Below are 18,877 nucleotides of genomic sequence, written 5' to 3' on the forward strand. Positions count from 1 at the left end.
ATATCCTGGTCCTGGAGGCCAGGACTGTCCAGGATCCAGTGCTGGAGGCCGGGATTTGTCCCGGGGCTGGAGGCCGGAGCTGTCCCATCCCGACGGCTACCACCTGGGGCCGAGGTCTCCCCACGGGGCCCATGGAGCTGGGCGTTCAGCTGGCCCTGTGGGTCCGGCCGGGTCAGGACATGCCAGTACTGACGCTGGGTGTGGAAATATCCTTGGAGTAGGGAATAATCCATACTGTACCGAATATGGTAGCCACAGGAACGCTAATATACATAGCGCACACCAGATGCAACGTGAGAATCCTGTAACCAGACAGCCTGTCCCGAACGGCAAGGGGTGGTGCTGGCTGTGTGGCAATAAAGCCAGGAAGGTGTTGCCCCCGGGATGGAAGGGAGCTTGCACCCTGGAGGCAATAATTCCAAACGGAACTGTTATTGAAGACCCACAAAGCCAAAGCCCCGTTGAGCCCACACGCAGAATTAAGCGGACTCCAGATAATCCTCTAGTAAAATTCTCTAGTATTTCACAGCTTTGCAAGGTGGTTTTTACCTTGGTTAAGGGTGAGTGAATTAGAAAAAGCTATTGTAAACATCTCAAAATACAAAAATATTGTAAATATATTGAAGATCTATAAAATAAGTTGGATAAGTTTGCAAAAATAGTACTCTAGAATCAAATAGTATTAGATTTATTAATAACCTCATAAGGAGGAGCGTGCCCTGTAATTAATACTAGTTTCTGTATATATGTAGATCAAACGGGATGAATTTGACTGATCTAAAAAATATTTGGGAGAAAAGAAAAAAAAAACACAAGATCCTACATAGAGTAACTCAAGATGACTCTTCCTGGGGATTTGGAAACATTTGGGAGAAACTAATTTCGTGATTACCTGCATAGAATTGGCTCAAACAACTATTTGTTGGTATTGTAATAATAATGGCATTGTATACCTGTCATCCCCCGTGACATCCGAAGAAGGATATTGTGCCTTCATGTTGGGAAAACTCAAGAGTGCGGTACGTGAAGGGGTGCAAAAGCAACAATAGGAGTAAGAAAAGAAGAGGGGAGAATTGTGAGAAACAGAGTTGTGTTTTTGCAGTAGAGAATTACTTTTCTGTGTTCCAGCGTAGTTGTGCAGTCATAATAAGGAGAAATGCCAAGCAGGTAAGCGGACAGTAGAAGGCCTCACTGTTCCAAAATAAGGCAGAAGCTTGAGGAAAGACAGGATGAGCAGTGTGAGAACAGTAAAACAAAGATCACAGGTTCTCAAAACATAAGAAAGGAGAAATTGAAGGGTTGAAAAAAACCAGAATTGTGCATATATGGTATAGAGGAGTGTCGTAGTGTAGAGCAGTACAGAGGAACCTGTGGTGCTCAGCCAGTGAGGAAACGGGAGGCGATCAGGCGTCGGGCAATAGGGAATAAAAGGTTACGATTCGTTTACTAAAATGCGCCCCTGATTGACAGGACGCCCGCCATTGCAATCACGAATAAAATAGCTTCACAGAAGATCCTGTCTGAAGAAAATTATTTGAGATTTTTCTCACACAGGGGCAGAGACCTGTGCATGGGGGGTCCCCAGAGGCCGGGGGGCACAGCAGGCAGCGGGGGGTCCCAGGGAAGCAGCGCCTGAGGGCCCTCGGGGAGGCCAGGAGGCCCTGCGAGGGCCAGGAACAGCTCTGGGCACCGGAGGCCGCAGAAATCAGAGGCCACAAGAGGCCGTGCAGGGCCGGGAGGCGGGGGGGGCACCCCTGCACTGGGGAGCAGCTCGTGCTGGTGGGCCAAAGGCCTGGGGGCGGGGGGCCGCTGCGCCCACCCCTCCCTGCAGCCGCTTGGCCGATGCTGGTTCAGGACCGTGCCAGGCCCCCCCCCCCCAATCTGGTTGTGCCAGGACCCCCACCCGTCCGGCTGCAGCACGGCACCGTGCCAGGCCCCACGGACCCCCCTCGTGGCACCCAGCTCCTGCTCACTGCAGACCCCGGCCGCTGAGGTACTGGCTCCCGGTGGCACAGACCCCCCCGGAGCATGCCCCCCCCCGAGGGAGCCGCCTGAACGTGGGATGGGTTTTGGGATCCACTGCTGCAGGCCCAGAGGGCACTGCCCCTGCGGGGGGACAAAGCCGGGTGGGGGGGGGGAAATCAGAGGGGGCTGCCCTGGTTGGGGAGCACCGAGACTCCCCCAGCTCCCTGCCTGTATGGGGCCGGCTCCCTGCGGCTGCTTCCCGGCCCCAGGAGGGCAGAGCAGTGCCAGGGTCCGCAGCCCCCCAGTGCCCCCCCTCAGCCCGTCTGTCCCAGGGGTCCAGCACTGCCCCCGCCACCCCCGGACACCCCCCAGGGACACTGGACCCCAGCCCAGGACAGATTAGGGCAGTCCCAGCCCCGCACAACGCTGTGGCAGTAGCCAGATGGGGGGGTGGCACCAGCCCCCCAGCCCCCCCCCCCAGCTGCTGCCATGGCCCCGAGCCTCCCCCCACCCCCAGCAGCACCGGGCAGGGCTCCACGGGGGGAGGACGTGATCCAGGCTTAGGGCCAAGTTCTGCTGGGACGGAGCCTCCTGCACGGCGCCATCCTGTCCCCCTCCATCCACCCCCTGCCCCCCCCAGGGCTGTGCCCCCCCCAGGACAGCCGTGGGCATCCCACCCCGATCCCAGTGTGAGGGCGCAGCCAGTCCCAGGCACGGAGACGCCATCTGCCAGAGCTTTTATTGGGCACCTGAGGGCAGGGGGCTGGCGGTGCCCGTGGGGAGCGGTGCCCACACACCCCCACGCAGCGGGGGGAGCACGGCGCTGCCCCCCCCACGCCCTCAGGGGCTCACGCCCCCCTTGGCCAGCAGAAGGTCCAGGTACGCGCCGGTGACCAGGTCCTCGTCCTGCACCCCCAGCTCCACCATCAGCTCGCGGGCCACGCGCTCGCCGTGCTCCACGCTCTGGTCCTCGCTCAGCACCACCTGCGGACGGAGGGGGGGGGTGAGGGGGGGAACCGGGGTGGGGGCGCACCCACCCCCGCGGCCGTGCCCGGCTCACCTCCAGCTCCAGGAAGTCGCCCAGCCCCTCCACGCTGTCCAGGTGCACCCGTGTCTGCCCCACCAGGTAGAGCAGCCGCTGCTTCCTCACCACGCCCAGCACGCCCAGCGCCTGCGCCAGCACCGCCTGCACAGCACCGCAGCTCTAACGGCCGGGATAGGCCCTGGGGGGGGGGGGGGGGGCACAGTGGGACCCCCGCCCCCGAGGGGTCATCCCACAGCAGGACGGTGCGTACCTCCAGGCCATCGGGGTCATCTGTGGGGGTGATGGTGAACTGGGACAGCTTGGGGCCGGCGCTGTCGGGGCGCTCGTAGAAGATGAGCTCACCTCGGCCATCCTGGGGGGCACTGGGGAGGGTCAGTCTGTGTGCTCCTCCCCAAGCCCCAGCACCCTCCCGGGCCCCACACCCACCCCCCAGTCCCAGTCCCACATCTGTACTGGTCCCATACCCCATGCCCACCACTCCCCCCAGTCCCATCCCCTGTCCCCTCTCCCCTCCCCCCTGTCCCCGTTCCTTGTCCCCCCCCCCAGGTCCTGTTCTTCGTACCCCCGCCCCAGGTTCTGTGCCCTGTACCTCCCCTGAACCCTGTATCTCCTCCCAGGGTCCCGTCCCTGTCCCCCCCCCCGGGGGTCCCATTCCCCGCCCCAGCCCCCCCCCGGTCCCATCCCTTGTACACCCCTCCGGGCCCGCTCCCCCCGTACCCTGTACCCCCGCTCCTATCCCCACCCATGCCCCTGATCCCCTCTCCCATATTCCCCCTGTTCCTCGGGTCCCATCTCCCTTCCCCCAGGTCCCATCCCCGTACACCCCCCCGGACCCCATCCCCTCCTCCCGCGGGCCCCGATACCCTTCCCCGTGCCCCCCCACGTACCCCCGGGGTCCCGTTCCCCCCCCCCACCCAGGTCCCATCCCCCGCCCCACCTGCCCCGGACCCCGTCCCCCGGATCCCCCCGGTCCCGTCCCCCGGATCCCCCCGGACCCCGTCCCCCGTCCCCGTACCCCCCACTTGCCCCGTGCCCCATCCCAACCTCCCGCGGGTCCCGGTACCGGGACGCCCCCCCCCCGGCCCCGGGCTCACGGGGGAGCGCCGCAGCTTGAGGCGCCCCGCGGGCACGCGGAAGAAGGTGTCGGCCTGGGGCAGGGCCGTGCCCGCCGCCCCGCTCCGCCGCTCCGCCGCGCCCCGCACCGCCGCCGCCCGCCGCAGCCGCGCCTTCAGCTCCACGTTGCGCCGCATCCCGCCGCGCCGCGTGACGTCACCGCCGCCGCGCCGCCCCATTGGGCCGCGCCCGCCCCGCCTCCGCGCCGCCGGCCAACGGGCGCGGAGGGGCGGGGCGCGGAGGGGCGGGGCGCGGGGGCGGGGCGGGGCGCGGCGGCCATGGCGGCCACGGCGGCGGGGCGCGGGGCGGGCGGCGGGGCCGGGAGCGGGGCCGTGCCCGCCGCCACCCGGCTGCGGGCCTACGCCTGGTGCCGGGAGTTCCTGGCCGGCTCCTGGAAGCTCATCGGCCCCGACGAGTTCGTCATCGGGCCCGTCAGGTACGGCCGGCACCGGCACCGGCACCGGAACGGGAAGCGGAACCGGCACCGGCGCGGGAACCCGCGCCGCCCAGCCCCGCCCCGCCCGCGACCCCCGCCCCGCCCCCCCGCCCCGGTCCCTCCCTGTCCCTGCCCCCCCCCCCGTGCCCCCGCCGGTGCCCCCCGGTCCCGCCCCCGGTCCCTTCCCGGTCCCCTCCCCGGCCCCGTTCCCTGCCGTGTCCCTGCCGGACCCACACCCTCCGGCAGCCCCGGTGCCCCCTGCCCCTAGTTCCCGGTGCCCGCAGCCCCCCGGTCCCCCTGCCCCAGCTCCCAGTCCCCCTGCCCACGGCCCCCCGGTGCCCCCTGCCCGCGGTTCCCGGTGCCCGCGGTTCCCGGTGCCCTCCTCCCCGTGCCCCCCCCGAGCCGCCGTGGCCGCCCCTGACGCGTGCCGTGCCCGTGCCCGCAGCGGGGGGCTCAGCAACCTGCTCTTCAAGTGCGCGCTGCCCGAGCACATCCTCAGCGTGGGCGACGAGCCCCGGCAGGTGCTGCTGCGCGTCTACGGGGCCATCCTGCAGGTGAGACCCCGGCCCCGCCGCCACCGGCACCCCCGGGACCCCTCGGGACCCCCGGCCCCGCCGCCGCTCACCGGCCCCGTCCGCAGGGCGTGGACTCGCTGGTGCTGGAGAGCGTGATGTTCGCCATCCTGGCGGAGCGCGCGCTGGGGCCGCGGCTCTATGGCGTCTTCCCCCAGGGGCGGCTGGAGCAGTACATCCCGGTACGGCACGGGGCAGTACGGGGCAGTATGGGGTGATACGGGGTAATACGGGGTAGTATGTGACAAGATGGGGCAGTACGGGGCAATATGGAGCGATGCACGGCGATATGGGGCAATATGGGGCAGTACAGGGTGATACAGGGCAATGTGGGGTGGTATGGGGTGATACAGAGTGGTACAGGGCAATATGGAGTGATATGGGGCAGTATGGGGTGAGATGGGGCAGTACGGGGCAATATGGAGTGATACAGGGCAATATGGAGCAATACCAGGCAGTACGGGGCAATATGGGGCAGTACGGGGCAATACAGGGTTAAACAGGTCGGTATGGGGTGATACGGGGCACTATGGAGCAATATGGGGCAGTATGGGGCGAGACGGGTTGGTACATGGCAATATGGAGCAATACAGGGTGATACAGGGCGATATGGGGTGGTACAGGGCAATATGGGGTGATATGGGATGGTACAGGGTAATATGGGGCGAGACAGGGCGGTACGGGGCGGTACGGGGCGATACGGGGCAATACAGAGCGGTACGGGGCAGGGTCCCCGCTGGCCCCCCCTTGCTGACACCGCTGTGCGTCCCCAGAGCCGTCGGCTGCGGACCGAGGACCTGCGGGACCCCGACATCTCCAAGGAGATCGCGGTGAAGATGTCGCGCTTCCACGGCATGGTGATGCCCTTCAACAAGGAGCCCAAGTGGCTCTTCGGGACCATGGAGCGGTGAGGGCGCCGCGCTCGTGGCGGGCAGCCGCCCCCAACCCCAAATCCCAGGGGCTCAGGGGGGCGCAGAGCGGCGGGGAGGGGGCGCAGGGGGGCTAAAGCCTCCCCCGTCCCCCGCCCCAGGTACCTGAAGCAGATTTCGGAGCTCACCTTCTCCGAGGAGGGGCAGCTGAAGAAGTTCAACCACCTGAAGGCCTACAACCTGCAGCAGGAGATGAGGAGCCTCAGGTGAGCCCGGTGTCCCCGGGGACCTCTGGGGGGGGGACGCAGCTCTGCGCCCTGCCCGGCGGCGGTGGCGGGGGACGGGCGAGGGCTGACGCCGAGCTCTGCCCCCCTGCAGGGAGCTGCTGGAGGCCACCCCCTCGCCGGTCGTCTTCTGCCACAACGACGTGCAGGAGGGTGAGTGCCGGCGCCCTGCGGCCGTGCCGGGCCGCGCTCCTCGTCCCCCTGACCCGTCCCGGTCCCGTCCGTGTCCCCAGGGAACATCCTGCTGCTGGCCGGGCACGAGGCCTCCCCCTCGGACAAGCTGATGCTCATCGACTTCGAGTACAGCAGCTACAACTACCGGTGGGCGCGGGGCTGCGGGGGGCTGTGCCCCGCATCGGGCGGCTCCTCGCTCACCCCCCGCTCCCTCCCCAGGGGCTTTGACATCGGCAACCACTTCTGCGAGTGGGTGTACAACTACACGCACGGGTCCTGGCCCTACTACAAGGCCTCTCCGGAGAACTACCCCAGTCGGCAGCAGCAGGTGAGCCGTGCTGCCCCGGGGCGCTGCGCGGCTCGGGCAAGGCGCCGGGGCTGCAGGGGGGGTGCTGGGCTGGGGCACGCGCTGCCCGCAGCGTCCCAACCTGCTGCCCCCCCTCCCCCCCAGCTGCATTTCATCCGGCACTACCTCTCGGAGGACTCGGGGCGGCGCGGGGACACGACGCACGAGGAGCAGGCTCGCATCGAGGAGGAGATGCTGACGGAGATCAAGCGGTGAGGGACGCGGGGGGAGCGGTGCTGGGGGCACCGTGTGGGAGAGCAGCAGCCCCGGGACGACCCTCCCGCTCGCCCCGCTGGGGGCAGGGAGGGGGCCGGGGGTGCTGAGGGCTGTGCTCCCCTCAGGTTCGCTTTGGCCTCGCACTTCTTCTGGGGCCTCTGGTCCATCCTGCAGGCGAAGATCTCCACCATCGAGTTCGGGTACCTGGTGAGTGCTGCCCCTGGGGGGCCGGGCGGGCGCAGGGAGGGGCCCAGCCTCCACGCAGGGCTGCCCTGGGGCTCTCCTGCTCATCACCCCCCCCCCCCCCCGGCACAGGGCACCGGGGCAGGGAGGGGTCCGGACAGCCAGGCGCAGGGGGGTCTCCAGCCCGGGCACCGGGGCAGGTTAGGGGGTGACCCCCAGGTGTCGCGGTGCTTCCCTCGTACCCCTGCGCTGGGGGTGCTGGTGGAGGTGGGGGGGACAGGTCCCTTCTGACCCCTTTTCCCCCCACAGGACTATGCCCAGAGCCGCTTCGAGGCCTATTTCCAGCACAAGGCGCAGTGCTGCTGAGACCGACCGGATCCCTGGCCCTGCCTGCGCCCCCCCGCAGCCCCCCAGCCATGCCGTGGGGCCACAGACGCAGCGCCCCCTCCCACGGGGGCTGCAACAGGCGGCCGTGGGGCTGGTCCCTGCCGTGGCTGCCCCGCGGGGGACGGGGACGGGGACGGGGCAGGCTCCGGGGCTGCATCGTGGCATGGGGCGAGCTGTGGGACCGCCAGGGTGCGTGGGGAAAGGGGACGGGCCCCCCTCAAAGAGGGGACACAGCCGTGGGGCTCCGCCTCTGCCATCACTGCTGGAGGCAAAGGAGGCCGCAGCCCCTGCTGACCTCCCACAGTGCCTCTGCAGCCCCCCCCATGCCCCTGCAGCCCCCCCATGCCCCTGCAGCCCTGGCCTCCCCCTGCAGGCACAAGGCGGGGTTGGAGCCGTGGGCACCGCACTGGTGGGACCCCCTCGGTCCCCCCCAGACCAGGAGGGGTCGCGGGTGGCTGCGTGTGGTCCTGCCCGCTGTAAGGGCTGCATGTGGAGGTGCTGGGGGCAGGGGGTGGGGGGGCTCTGCACGTGCATCTCATCCCCCCCCAGCTCTCCCCCACCATCTGGGGCCAGGCAGGACCCCCGTGCCGCACCGTGCCCCCCCCGTGCCCCCCTGCCCGGCTCCCCGCTGCCTTGGCTGCGCAGCCGCTGCTCGACGGGGCTGGGGGCTGGGGGCTGGGGGCTGGCGGCCCCCCCGACAGCAGAATGTACAGTCCTGGACCAATAAACGCTGCGGTGCTGCACGGGGGCTGCTCGCTGTCTGCTGCCCCGTGGCGTTGCCCCGTTTGCCCTGCAGGCTCCGGGGAGCAGGGTGGGTGTGGGCAGCCCCGGGGGGGTTCTGCCCTCGGGCGGTGCTCACAGCTCTGCCCGTGCGCACAGGGGGGGCTTCGGTGTGGCCTCCCCCTCCTCGGTGCCTGCTGGCCGCAGGGGCTCGTGGCTTCGCCTTGTGAGTGGCTTCGGCTTCTGCGGCACCCCCGGCAGCCTCTGCGCCCCCTGCGCCCCCTGCACCCCACAGCGCCAGGGCCCCCAGACCCCTGGTCCCCTCCTGGCTCCCCTGGGACACCCCCAGCTCCCGTAGGGCCATTGCTCCACGGGACCCCCCCGGCTCACCGTGGGGTGCATGGGGAGGGGGTGTCTGTGGGCAGGGCGGGGGGGCAGAGCCCAGCCCCACGGGGATGTGAGGTGGGGGCCGGGGAGGAGGGGGCTCAGCGCCACCCGGGGACGCGGGGGGGGGACGCGTGGGGACGGGGACAGGAGGACAGCGCCCACCCCGCCCTGCCCTCCCCGGCCGTGCGGGGACGGAGCTGCTCCCGGCTGCGCTGCTGGGGGGGGAGTGACCGGGGGGGGGGGATCCCGAAGGACGCTGCAAGCCCGTCAGGGGGACACGCGGCCGGGCCAGGAGCCCCCCCCCTGCCCCGGGACCCCCTGCCCCCCTCCCTGGGACCCCCTGCCCCGAGACCCCCTGCCCCGGGACCCCCAGGCCGGGCGCGGAGACCCGCGGGGGGGGCACCCCGGGGCGCGCTGCCCCCGCTCCTCTCGGCCCGGTCCCGGCCATTTATAGCCCCGTCGCGGCAGCAGCTGCCGGGGGGCCGGGGGGGCTCTCCCCGGGCCGCGCGGGGCGGACGAGCCGCGGTCCCGGCGGGTGCACGCGTGGGGCCGGTCCCCGCACAAGGCCCCCCCCCCGCTCCCCCCCCCACGCGCGGCGGCTCCACGCAGCGGGACGGGGGCACGGCCGTGGGGGTGCGGGGAGCTGCGGGGCCCCGGGGGGTGCCGGTCCCCTGCCCGGCCGGGGGTCCGCGGGGGGGGTCCCGCCGGGTGCCGGGTCCCCGGCGAGGGGGGGGGGGGGGGCGCGGGGCGAGGCGGGCCCCGGGGGAGGAGCGGCCGGGCGGCCCCGGCCATTTCGGGCCATGTGGCGGGGCCGCCCCCCCGCCCGTGTCCGGTTACAGCCCCCCGGGGCGCGGCGCGGGGCGCGCGGAGCCGCCGTCCCCGGGGCGCAGCGGGCGCACGGAGCCGCCGTCCCCGGGGCTCTGCCCCTCGCCGTTCGCACCCCCCGAGCAGGTACCGGGCACTGCGGGGCGGGCGGGGCGCCCGCGGCACCCGGGCCTGGGGGTGGCCCCGCGGGGGGTCGGGGTTCCCTCGGGGCTGGGGGAGCCCCGGGGCGCTGGGGCGCCGCCGAGCCGCTGCCCCCGGCCCGCACCGGGCCCCCTCCCGGGCCGTGCCCTTGCGCTGCTGCTGCCGCTTGGGGACCGTCCGCCGGGCCCCCTTGTGTCTGCCGGGCCCCCTTGTGACCCCGGGGCGTCCCAGGGGCTCTGGGTACCCCTGTGCTGGCCTGTCCCGCTGCACCCCGTCCCGCGGCACCCTGGTCCCACTGCACCGTGGTCCCACTGCGCCCTTGTCCCACTGTGCCCCGTCGGGTGGCCCCATAGTCCCCAGGATCCGAGCCCTGGGCAGGGCGCCCCGTGGGCTGGGCAGCTGCAGCTCTGTCCCTGGGGTGTCCCCAGGGGCATCCGTGTCCCTCCAGGGCACGTCCCGGTGCCGCACCGCCCCAGTGACCTTGTGACGCTCGGTGGCTGCTGGGCGTGAGGAGTGGGCAGAGCGGGCCAGGGCACGTGGGTCCCCCAGGGCCTGCAGTTACGTGGGTGCTGTGCTGTGCTGTGCTGTGCTGTGCAGTGCCATGCAGTGCTATGCAGTGCTGTGCAGTCCAGTGCAGTGTGCCGTGCCGTGCTGTGCTGTGCTGTGCTGTGCAGAGCCCTTGCCGTGCCGTGCCGTGCCATACTGTGCACTGCCGTGCCGTGCGGTGTGATGAGCTCGGTGGGTGCGGAGCAGCTCAGCACAGGGCAGGGCAGTGCCACGCAGCGCCATGCAGCTCGGTGCAGCGCGATGCAGTTTAATGCAGCGCAGCGCAGCGCAGCACGAAGCAGCGCAGTGCCTCGCAGGCCCTGCTGTGCTGCAGCACGGTGCTGTGCGGTGCTGTGCAGTTGGTGCTGTGCACTTCGGTGCCATGCAGCATGACGCATGCCAGTGCGGTGCGGTGCCGTGGCAGCAGCAGGACTCCTGGCTCTCACCGCGCTGCTGTTTGCCTTCAGCCCAAGGACGCCCTTGTGGAAGGGCACCTCAGGCTCACGCACCGGGGAGGCAGCTCCGTGGCTCCCCCCACGCTGCCGTGCTGAGCCGGCTGTGCCCACACCAGCAGGAGCCCGGGCCCCATGCAGCGGTGGGGGCTCTGCCCGTGCCCCCTGAGGGAGGGGACCCTGGGCACGGAGGGGTGTGGGGGGGCCCAGCTCCTGCCGCAGCCCCTGCCCCAGTGTTCCCGGTGCGTGGGGACGATGCACGGCTTGGCAGCAGGGGGCCTGTGCTGCTGCCCCCCCATGCGGCCGGGTGCGCCGCGGGGGTGTGTCTGTGCATCTGCCCCCTCGGCGGCGTGCGCTGGGGCAGCGGGACGGTGCCTGACCCTTCCCTCACTGGGCACCCGTCCAGGCCCATGTGACTGGGACAGGGCCCCCCCGCGGGCACGCGCACGTGGCTCCGGGGCCTGGCCGGGGCTGACGTGACGCAGCTCTCCTGGCACCGCCGCTGGCACGCAGCGTGACCGTCCCGGTGCGCGGTGGCCCCGGTGACACCGGCGGGGGGGGGGGCACGGGGGGGGGTTGCGATGCCAACAGCGTCATGGGGTGTTCCAGGTGGTGCCCAGAGCCATGGCACCACAGAGCCTGGCGCCCGGTGCCGGGTGTGGCCATCCCCAGGCACCGTCCCCCCGCTCAGCCACCCCCCGTGCACCCCCAGGTGCCAGCAGCCCCCCAAGATGGCAGAAGCCCACCAGGCCGTGGCCTTCCAGTTCACCGTCACCCCCGAGGGCTTAGATTTCCACCTCAGCCGCGAGGCCGTCAAGCAGCTCTACCTCGCCGGCATCTCCTCCTGGAAGAAGCGCTTTGTCCGTGCCAAGGTGGGCCCGGGGGGGGGGCTGCGGGGCCTGGTGGTCCCTGCCGCCCCGCCACCGCCGCCCTGACCCCCTGTGCCCACAGAACAGCTTCCTGACCGGCGTCTACCCCGCGTCCCCCTCCAGCTGGATGGTGGTGGTGATGGCCACCGCCGGCTCCTTCTACTGCCAGGTGGACCCCTCCATGGGGCTGATCGCCCGCATCCGCTGCTTCCTGCCTGAGAGGTGAGCGGGGCCAGCTCCACACGGCCCCCAGCCTCTGGGCACCCCACTCAGCCCCCCAGCCCACGGGCATGGCCCCACCTGCGGCGTCCCCAAGGAGGGACCATGCCCCACGTCCCCCAGCTCTATGGGCACGTCCCCACCTGCCGTGTGTCCCACCCCACACGTCCCCCAACACCGCGAGCATGGTCCCAGCACGGGGACATCCCCCAGGGCGTCCCACCCACGTGTCCCCCCAGCCCCGTGGTGCCCCCCACGCGGTCACGTCCCCACCTCAGCCCTCTCCCCGCTCCCCGCAGCCAACTCCTGAGCTACGAGAGCCGGACGGTCGTGAGCGCCGTCCTCTTCTCCACCGGCGTCTGGCTCTCGGCTGTGCTGCTCTTCCGGCAGACGATGAGGCTGCTCCTCTCCTACCACGGGTGGATGTTTGAGCCCCACGGCAAGATGAGCCGCAGCACCAAGATCTGGGTGGTGCGTGCCTGCGCGTGCGCCTCCAAGCGTGCGCGTGTTGCACGGGGGGCGCTGGCAGTGCCACAAAGGCGCTGGTGGTGGGGACGGCACCGGGGACCTTGGGGGCTGGTGTGGGGAGGGGGGCTGGCTCCTGCAGCGCTGCCCCTGACCCCCAGCCTCTGCGCTGGCCCTGCAGGCGCTGATGAAGGTGCTCTCAGGCCGCAAGCCCCTGCTCTACAGCTTCCAGACCTCGCTGCCCAAGCTGCCCGTGCCCCCCGTGGAGGCCACCATCCGCAGGGTAAGGGCTGAGCGGCGCGGGGGCACCGCCTGGCGCTGCCCTCCCTGGTCCCCGGGGACGGCGGTGACCCGAGCCCCCTGCCCGCAGTACCTGGAGTCCGTGCGCCCGCTGATGGACGACGAGAAGTACAGCAAGATGGAGGCTCTGGCCAAGGAGTTCAAGGAGAAGACGGCCCCCCGGCTGCAGAAGTACCTGATCCTCAAGTCCTGGTGGACAACCAACTACGTGAGCCCAGCCCCAGGAGCGGGACGCTGCTGTGATCCCACGGCCTGGGCATGGTCACCCCTTTGTGGGGCCCTGGGGCACCCAGACTGCGTGGGGGGGATGCGGGGTGGTCCTGGGGCAGCCTCTTGCCACCCCTGTCCCTGCTCCTGTGTCCCACTTGCCGAGAAGCTCCAGCCTGGGCCTTGCTCTGCAGCCTAGCATGCCCTGAAGAGATGGGCACAGGGACATGGGGCAGGGGTGCTGCCCCCCTGGGCAGCCTGGGGACCCCAACAAGGTCACTGTGGGCAGGACAGGGGGTCTTGCACCGAGCCCCAGTGTAGGGAGGGCAGGGGCTGACCCCGCTCCCTGTCCCTGCTCCTGCAGCTGGCCCCTTCCACTGTCCCTCTCCCCTGCCCCTGTCCCACGTCCCCTTCCCAGTGTCCGTATCTGCTCTCCCTGTCCCCTCTCCCCGCACCTGCTTCTGTCCCTGTCCAGCCACCTTCGCCCCGCTTTGTCCCCAGTTCCTGTCCCCTTCCCCCATCGCTATCCCTTGCCTTGTCCATTGCCCTATCTGCCCTTCCTGTCCCCATCCCTGTCCCCCATCCCCACCCCTGTCCCCGTCCCTGCCCCGCGGTGACCCCAGCTCCCGTCCCCCACCAGGTGAGCGACTGGTGGGAGCAGTACATCTACCTGCGCGGCCGCAGCCCGCTCATGGTCAACAGCAACTACTACGCCATGGTGAGGGGGGTGGCGGTGCCACGGCGCCGTCCCCCGGCCGGGGACATTCCCAGACCCGCACTGGGCCGAGCGGGGACCCCGGGCGCCCCCTCCCAGCCCGTCCCTTGTCCCCAGGACTTCCTCTACGTGACGCCCAGCCACATACAGGCTGCCCGGGCGGGCAACGTGGTGCACGCCATCCTGCTGTACCGCCGCAAGCTGGACCGCGGGGAGATCCCGCCCGTGAGCACCTGGGGGGGGGCACGGGGTCCGGGTGGGGGCGTGGGGCTGCGGGGCAGGCTGGGGGCACCGAGTGGGGGATCTGGGGAGCCCGGCGGGGCACGGGAGGGAGGGGAATAATGGGGCAGGGGTCGGGCTGGGGGCAAGTGCTGTGGGGCTGGCAGAGGGTCAGGGGGCTGCAGCGGGGATGGGGGTCGCAGTGGGCTGGGGTGGGAGCCCCTCTTGTTGCCCCCCCACAGATGATGGCGCTGGGCATCGTGCCCATGTGCTCCTACCAGTCGGAACGGATGTTCAACACCACCCGCATCCCCGGCAAGGAGACGGGTACGTGGCCGGCAGGGCAGGGCCCCATCCTGAGCCGGGGCTCAGCCCCAGCCCTGCACACGAGGGCTGCCCCGGGGTGCTCAGCCCCCCCGCCCCATGGGTCCTGTCGTGCCGTGGGATGGCCGCAGCGGAGCAATGGTGCCCCTCCCGCAGACACGCTGCTGCACTTGCTGGACAGCAAGCACTTGGCCGTCTACCACAAGGGCCGCTTCTACAAGGTGTGGCTGTACTACGGGGGGCAGCTGCTGAAGCCGCGGGACCTGGAGCTGCAGTTCCAGCGCATCCTGGACGACCCCTCACCCCCCCAGCCCGGCGAGGAGCGGCTGGCGGCCCTCACCGCCGGGGACAGGTACCCGGGCTGGGGGCGAAGGGCAATGGGGGACACGGCTGCCCCGCGGGGTGGTGGCACCTGGGGGCTGCCGGGGCGCGGGGGCAGCGCCAGGCGCCCGCCCTCACTGCTGCCGGTGCCCGCAGGGTGCCCTGGGCAGAGGCACGGGCCCGATTCTTCAGCCAGGGCAAGAACAAGGTGTCGCTGGACGCCATCGAGCGGGCAGCCTTCTTCCTGACACTGGACGAGGAGGCGCACGGCTACAGCGCGGACAGGGAGGACTGCATGGACACCTACGCCAAGTCCCTGCTGCATGGGCAGTGCTACGACCGGTGGGCAGCCCCTGTTCCCCCCCCCCCCCCGAGCCCCTGCACCCCTGGGACACCCCCGGCACCGCGCCGCTCACCCCGTGCCCCCCCGCAGGTGGTTCGACAAATCCTTCACCCTGGTCGTCTACAAGAACGGCAAGCTGGGCGCCAACGCCGAGCACTCATGGGCCGACGCGCCCATCATCGGGCACCTCTGGGAGGTACCGGCTGGGGGGGGACCTGCGCCCCCGTGGGGCACCCCAGGATGGGCACCCCCCCTAAATGGAAACACCCCCCCCAAACGGGCACCCCCAAAATGGGCACCCCCCCAGGGCTGAGCATCCGGAGCTGGGCATCCCCAGTGGGCTCCCCCAGAAGTGGGCACCCCAGTTGGGCCCCCCAGTTGGGCACTCTGGAGCTGGGCACCCCCACTGGGCACCCCCTGGGTCCCCCCAAAACTGGGCATCCCTGGGCTGGGCACCACTACTGGGGACGCCCGGGCTGGGCACCACCATCCTGGGGACACAGCGAGCTCCATGGGGGGCAGGGGACAGCCTTGGGGGTAAAGGGAGCTGCAGGAGGGCTGTGTGGGGGGGCCATGCTGGGGGCGAGTTGGTGGATACTGCTGTCTGGGGGACGCTGGGGGCACTGTGAGGCCGGTGCCCCCCGCTCAGTCCCTGCCTCCCCCCAGTTCATGCTGGCGACAGACAAATTCCAGCTGGGCTACACCGAGGGGGGGCACTGCGTGGGGGACCCCGACACGCGGCTGGCACCACCCCAGCGCCTGCAGTGGGACATCCCCCAGGAGGTGGGTGCAGCCCCGAGCCGCCCCGGCCCCGCTCCCTGTGGTGTTCCTGCACTGGAGCCAGCCCTGCCCGCCGGCCACCCGGTGCCACCCGGTGCCACCCAGTGCCGCCCTGGCCCCGTGGGAGCGGGGCTGACCCTCGGCGTCCCTGTCCCGGGGCGCTTGGTGCCCGCGCCCACCGCCACGGCCGTGTGTCCCCACAGTGCCAGGCCACCATCGAGAGCTCGTACCGCGTGGCCAAGGCGCTGGCCGACGACGTGGACTTCTGCTGCTTCCAGTTCTCCGACTTCGGGAAGGGGCTGATCAAGAAGTGCCGGACCAGCCCCGACGCCTTCATCCAGATCTCCCTGCAGCTCGCCCACTTCCGCGTGAGCTGCGCCGCGGGGACGCGCGGGGGGCCCCGGTGGGCGTCCCCCTGTGCCCGCTCCCAGCCACCTCTCTCCGCAGGACAAGGGCTGCTTCTGCCTCACCTACGAGGCCTCCATGACGCGGCTGTTCCGCGAGGGCCGGACGGAGACGGTGCGCTCCTGCACCTCCGAGTCGACTGCCTTCGTGCGGAGCATGGGGGATGCCAGGCAGAGCGTGAGCACCGCGCCGCCCCACGCCCCTCACACCGTGCCTTGCCCAAGTCCCTGTCCCTCGGGGGGGTCCCCACCCCTTGGTCACATTCCCCATCTCCAGCAGAGGCCCCTGCCCCTCGGGGAGATCCCCGGCCCAGGAGGAAGCACCCGTCTCTGCAGGAGGTCCCTGACCCCGGTGGAGGTCCCTGTCCCTCGGGGATGTCCCCGTCCCTTGGGACCGTTTCCCCAGAGCTGCGGAGCCGCTGCCATCCCCAGGCAGGACGGAGGACGTCACCCCGCACAGAGCACCCCGGGGTGGGCAGGTTTTGGGGTGTGCCGGCCCCTGAGCTCGGCTCTCCCCGCAGCGGGCCGAGCGCCAGCGGCTCTTCAAGCTGGCGGCGGAGAAGCACCAGCACATGTACCGCATGGCCATGACCGGGGCCGGCATCGACCGGCACCTCTTCTGCCTCTACGTGGTGTCCCGCTACCTGGGGGTGCAGTCCCCCTTCCTGGCACAGGTGAGCGGGGCAGGGTGCTGGGGAGCACGTGCTTCGCTGCGGGGCGCAGCGGGGCGCAGCGGGGCACAGTGGGGCACAGTGGGGTGCATTGGGGCGCAGTGGGGCACAGCAGGGCGCAGAGGGGCACAGTGGGGCAGTGTGGGGTGCATTGGGGCGCAGTGGGGCACAGCAGGGCGCAGAGGGGCACAGTGGGGCACAGTGGGGTGCATTGGGGCGCAGTGGGGTGCAGCGGGGCACCAGCCGCAGCAGTGACCCCATCCCCACAGGTGCTGTCGGAGCCCTGGCGCCTCTCCACCAGCCAGACGCCGCAGCAGCAGCTGAAGATGTTCGACCTGGACAAGTACCCGGACCACGTCTCCACCGGCGGCGGCTTCGGCCCGGTCAGCGTCGCTCGGCCACGGGGAGGGGGATGGGGACCCCCCCGGGGGGGACCAGCAGACCCTGGGCTCCCCAGTCCTGCTCACTTCCCCCCCTCTGCCCCCCCAGGTCGCTGACGATGGCTACGGCGTCTCCTACATCATCGCCGGCGAGAACCTCATCACCTTCCACATCTCCAGCAAGTACTCCAGCCCCGAGACGGTGAGGGCTGAGGCTGGGGGCTGGGGGTCCCCGGGGCGGGGGGAGCTGGGCGGCCCCCAGCTGGGTAAGGACAGTCCCGTCCCCCCCAGATCCCACGCGGCGCTGAGCCTCTGCCCTCTGGCCAGCGCAGGGCACGGGCTGCCCCTCTGTGCCCCACTGCGTCCCAGTTGCTCTCCCTTGGGACCCCGACCACAATCCAGGCTCACAGAGCTGCCCATGCAGGACCTGCCGGGGGGGTCCCAAGGGGCACGGGGGGTACCAAGGTTTGGGGGGGTCCCCAGAGCTTTTGGGGGTCACAGGAGACACAGGTTGGGCTCAGGGGCTTGGGGGGGGGGTCCCCGGGGCTGGGATGTCCATCCCTGTGCACAGGGCAGGGCACAGCAGGATGGGGGGGGGGGGGGCAGGGCTGGGCCCCCCCCCCTCTGGGTACGACCCCCCCAGCTGATGGGGGTGTGGGCGCTGCCGCAGGACTCGAAGCGTTTCGGGAGGAACATCCGCCAGGCCATGCTGGACGTCGCCGAGCTCTTCGACGTGCCAGCCAAGAAGGCGGGGAAGTGAGGGGGCGCGGGCGGCCCCGGGTCCCCGCGGGGTCCCAGGGGACACGGAGGAGCCGGGACCACGGGGGGCCGTGGGACGAGGGCGGGTGGGGGGAGCAGGGCCTTGCTTCTCTGTAAATGCTGCCAATAAAGGCTGCTTCTGCCACACCGCCGCGGCCTCTCCGGGGCACGGCACGGCCAGCGCTGGGGTCCCTGAGCTGCGGGAAGGGGGCGGCGGCGCCGTGGGGTCCCCGCGGGGTCTCTGCGTCCCAGGGGCCCCCCTGCCCGCAGGCAGCGGGCGCGTGCCACGGGGCTAACGAGCCGCGGTCGGGGCGCCAGCAGCGCGGCGAGGCGGCGATGAAAGCAGGCGCGGTGTGACGGGGGTGTGCAGCGGGGCACGGCGGCAGGGAGCGGCACTGAGCCCGTCAGCCGTGTCGGCGTGGCGCCCACCCGCACCGCGGGGCCGGCAGCCGTGGCGCAGCGGGCGGACGGACGGACAGCAGGAAACACGGACAGCACGGAGCCCCTCGCGCCTGCAACAAGCGGCCCCGCGCCGTGGTGGCTGGGGAGGTGCTCCCACAGCACTGCTCGGGCAGCAGCACACGCTGGGTGCTCAGAGCGGGGGGACTGGGGGGGGCTGGCCCGGGGTTGGGGTTGGGGTTGGGATCAGGGTTAGGGTTAGGGGTAGGGGTAGGGTAGGGTTAGGGCTAGTTAGGGTTAGAGGTAGGGTTAGAGCGCTAGGGTTAGCGGGGTAGGGGCAGGGGCAGGGGTAGGGTTAGGCTTAGAGTTAGGGTTAGGGGTAGGGGTAGGAGTAGGGTGACGGTCAGGGTTAGGGCTAAGGTTAGGGTTAGAGTTGGGGTTAGTGTTGGGGTTAGAGTAAGCATTAGGGTTAGGTTTAGGGGATAGGGTTAGGACTGGGGTTGGGGTTATGGTCAGGGTTATTGTTAGGGTCAGGCTCTGCAGCCCCCAGCCCCAGGGTTCAGCTCCATGCTCCCTACAAGCCCCTCCTGCAGCGCGCTCCCTGCCTGCCAGCTCTGGGCTCAGGCTGAGCACCCACAGCCCCGCGTCCTGCACCACCCCATGCTGCACCCCCACCCTCCGTAGGGGTGGCGTCCTGCACCCCGGGCTCTGCCACCCTGCCTCCTGTGCCGCCGTCCCCCCGTGGGGTTTGCTGCAGGAGCCAGCCCTGACCCACGGCACGGCTCAGCCCCATGCCTTGGGGGTGTCCCGGATTGGGTTTGGGGCCCCCCAGGTGCCGCAG

The 18,877-nt window shown here is 70.5% G+C and overlaps 3 protein-coding genes across 4 annotated transcripts; 2 read left to right on the top strand and 1 right to left on the bottom strand.

The window, feature by feature from the left end:
• Window positions 1–2,686: 2,686 nt before the first annotated feature.
• On the bottom strand, window positions 2,687–4,317 carry LOC136790195 (adenylate cyclase CyaB-like). The gene is made up of 4 exons (XM_066993109.1): window positions 4,105–4,317; window positions 3,261–3,362; window positions 3,026–3,151; window positions 2,687–2,949 (listed from the first exon to the last, which is right to left on the bottom strand). The coding sequence occupies exons 1-4, from the start codon at window positions 4,300–4,302 to the stop codon at window positions 2,806–2,808; spliced, it is 570 nt and encodes a 189-aa protein (XP_066849210.1). The 5' UTR covers window positions 4,303–4,317; the 3' UTR covers window positions 2,687–2,805.
• Window positions 4,318–4,370: 53 nt separating this feature from the next.
• CHKB (choline kinase beta) lies at window positions 4,371–8,333 on the top strand. The gene is made up of 11 exons (XM_066993050.1): window positions 4,371–4,559; window positions 5,005–5,113; window positions 5,200–5,313; window positions 5,905–6,038; window positions 6,162–6,266; window positions 6,379–6,437; window positions 6,518–6,605; window positions 6,678–6,786; window positions 6,910–7,016; window positions 7,146–7,227; window positions 7,513–8,333. Exons 1-11 carry the CDS (start codon window positions 4,402–4,404, stop codon window positions 7,567–7,569), a joined length of 1,122 nt encoding a protein of 373 aa, XP_066849151.1. The 5' UTR covers window positions 4,371–4,401; the 3' UTR covers window positions 7,570–8,333.
• Window positions 8,334–9,492: 1,159 nt separating this feature from the next.
• Window positions 9,493–17,800, top strand: CPT1B (carnitine palmitoyltransferase 1B). 2 transcript variants are annotated; one of them, XM_066993148.1, is made up of 19 exons: window positions 9,493–9,648; window positions 11,374–11,533; window positions 11,613–11,752; window positions 12,049–12,220; window positions 12,396–12,497; window positions 12,585–12,722; window positions 13,362–13,439; window positions 13,554–13,661; window positions 13,898–13,982; window positions 14,136–14,331; window positions 14,457–14,642; window positions 14,734–14,839; window positions 15,310–15,426; window positions 15,627–15,791; window positions 15,871–16,005; window positions 16,349–16,501; window positions 16,768–16,881; window positions 16,988–17,080; window positions 17,549–17,800. In XM_066993148.1, exons 2-19 carry the CDS (start codon window positions 11,393–11,395, stop codon window positions 17,636–17,638), a joined length of 2,319 nt encoding a protein of 772 aa, XP_066849249.1. In that variant the 5' UTR covers window positions 9,493–9,648; window positions 11,374–11,392; the 3' UTR covers window positions 17,639–17,800. The 2 variants fall into 2 exon arrangements, with proteins under 2 accessions (XP_066849249.1, XP_066849265.1); XM_066993164.1 differs by lacking the exons at window positions 9,493–9,648; window positions 11,374–11,533; window positions 12,049–12,220.
• Window positions 17,801–18,877: the final 1,077 nt, after the last annotated feature.

The sequence above is a fragment of the Anser cygnoides genome, chromosome 1 (genome assembly GCF_040182565.1).
Source record: "Anser cygnoides isolate HZ-2024a breed goose chromosome 1, Taihu_goose_T2T_genome, whole genome shotgun sequence".
NCBI lineage: Eukaryota > Metazoa > Chordata > Aves > Anseriformes > Anatidae > Anser > Anser cygnoides.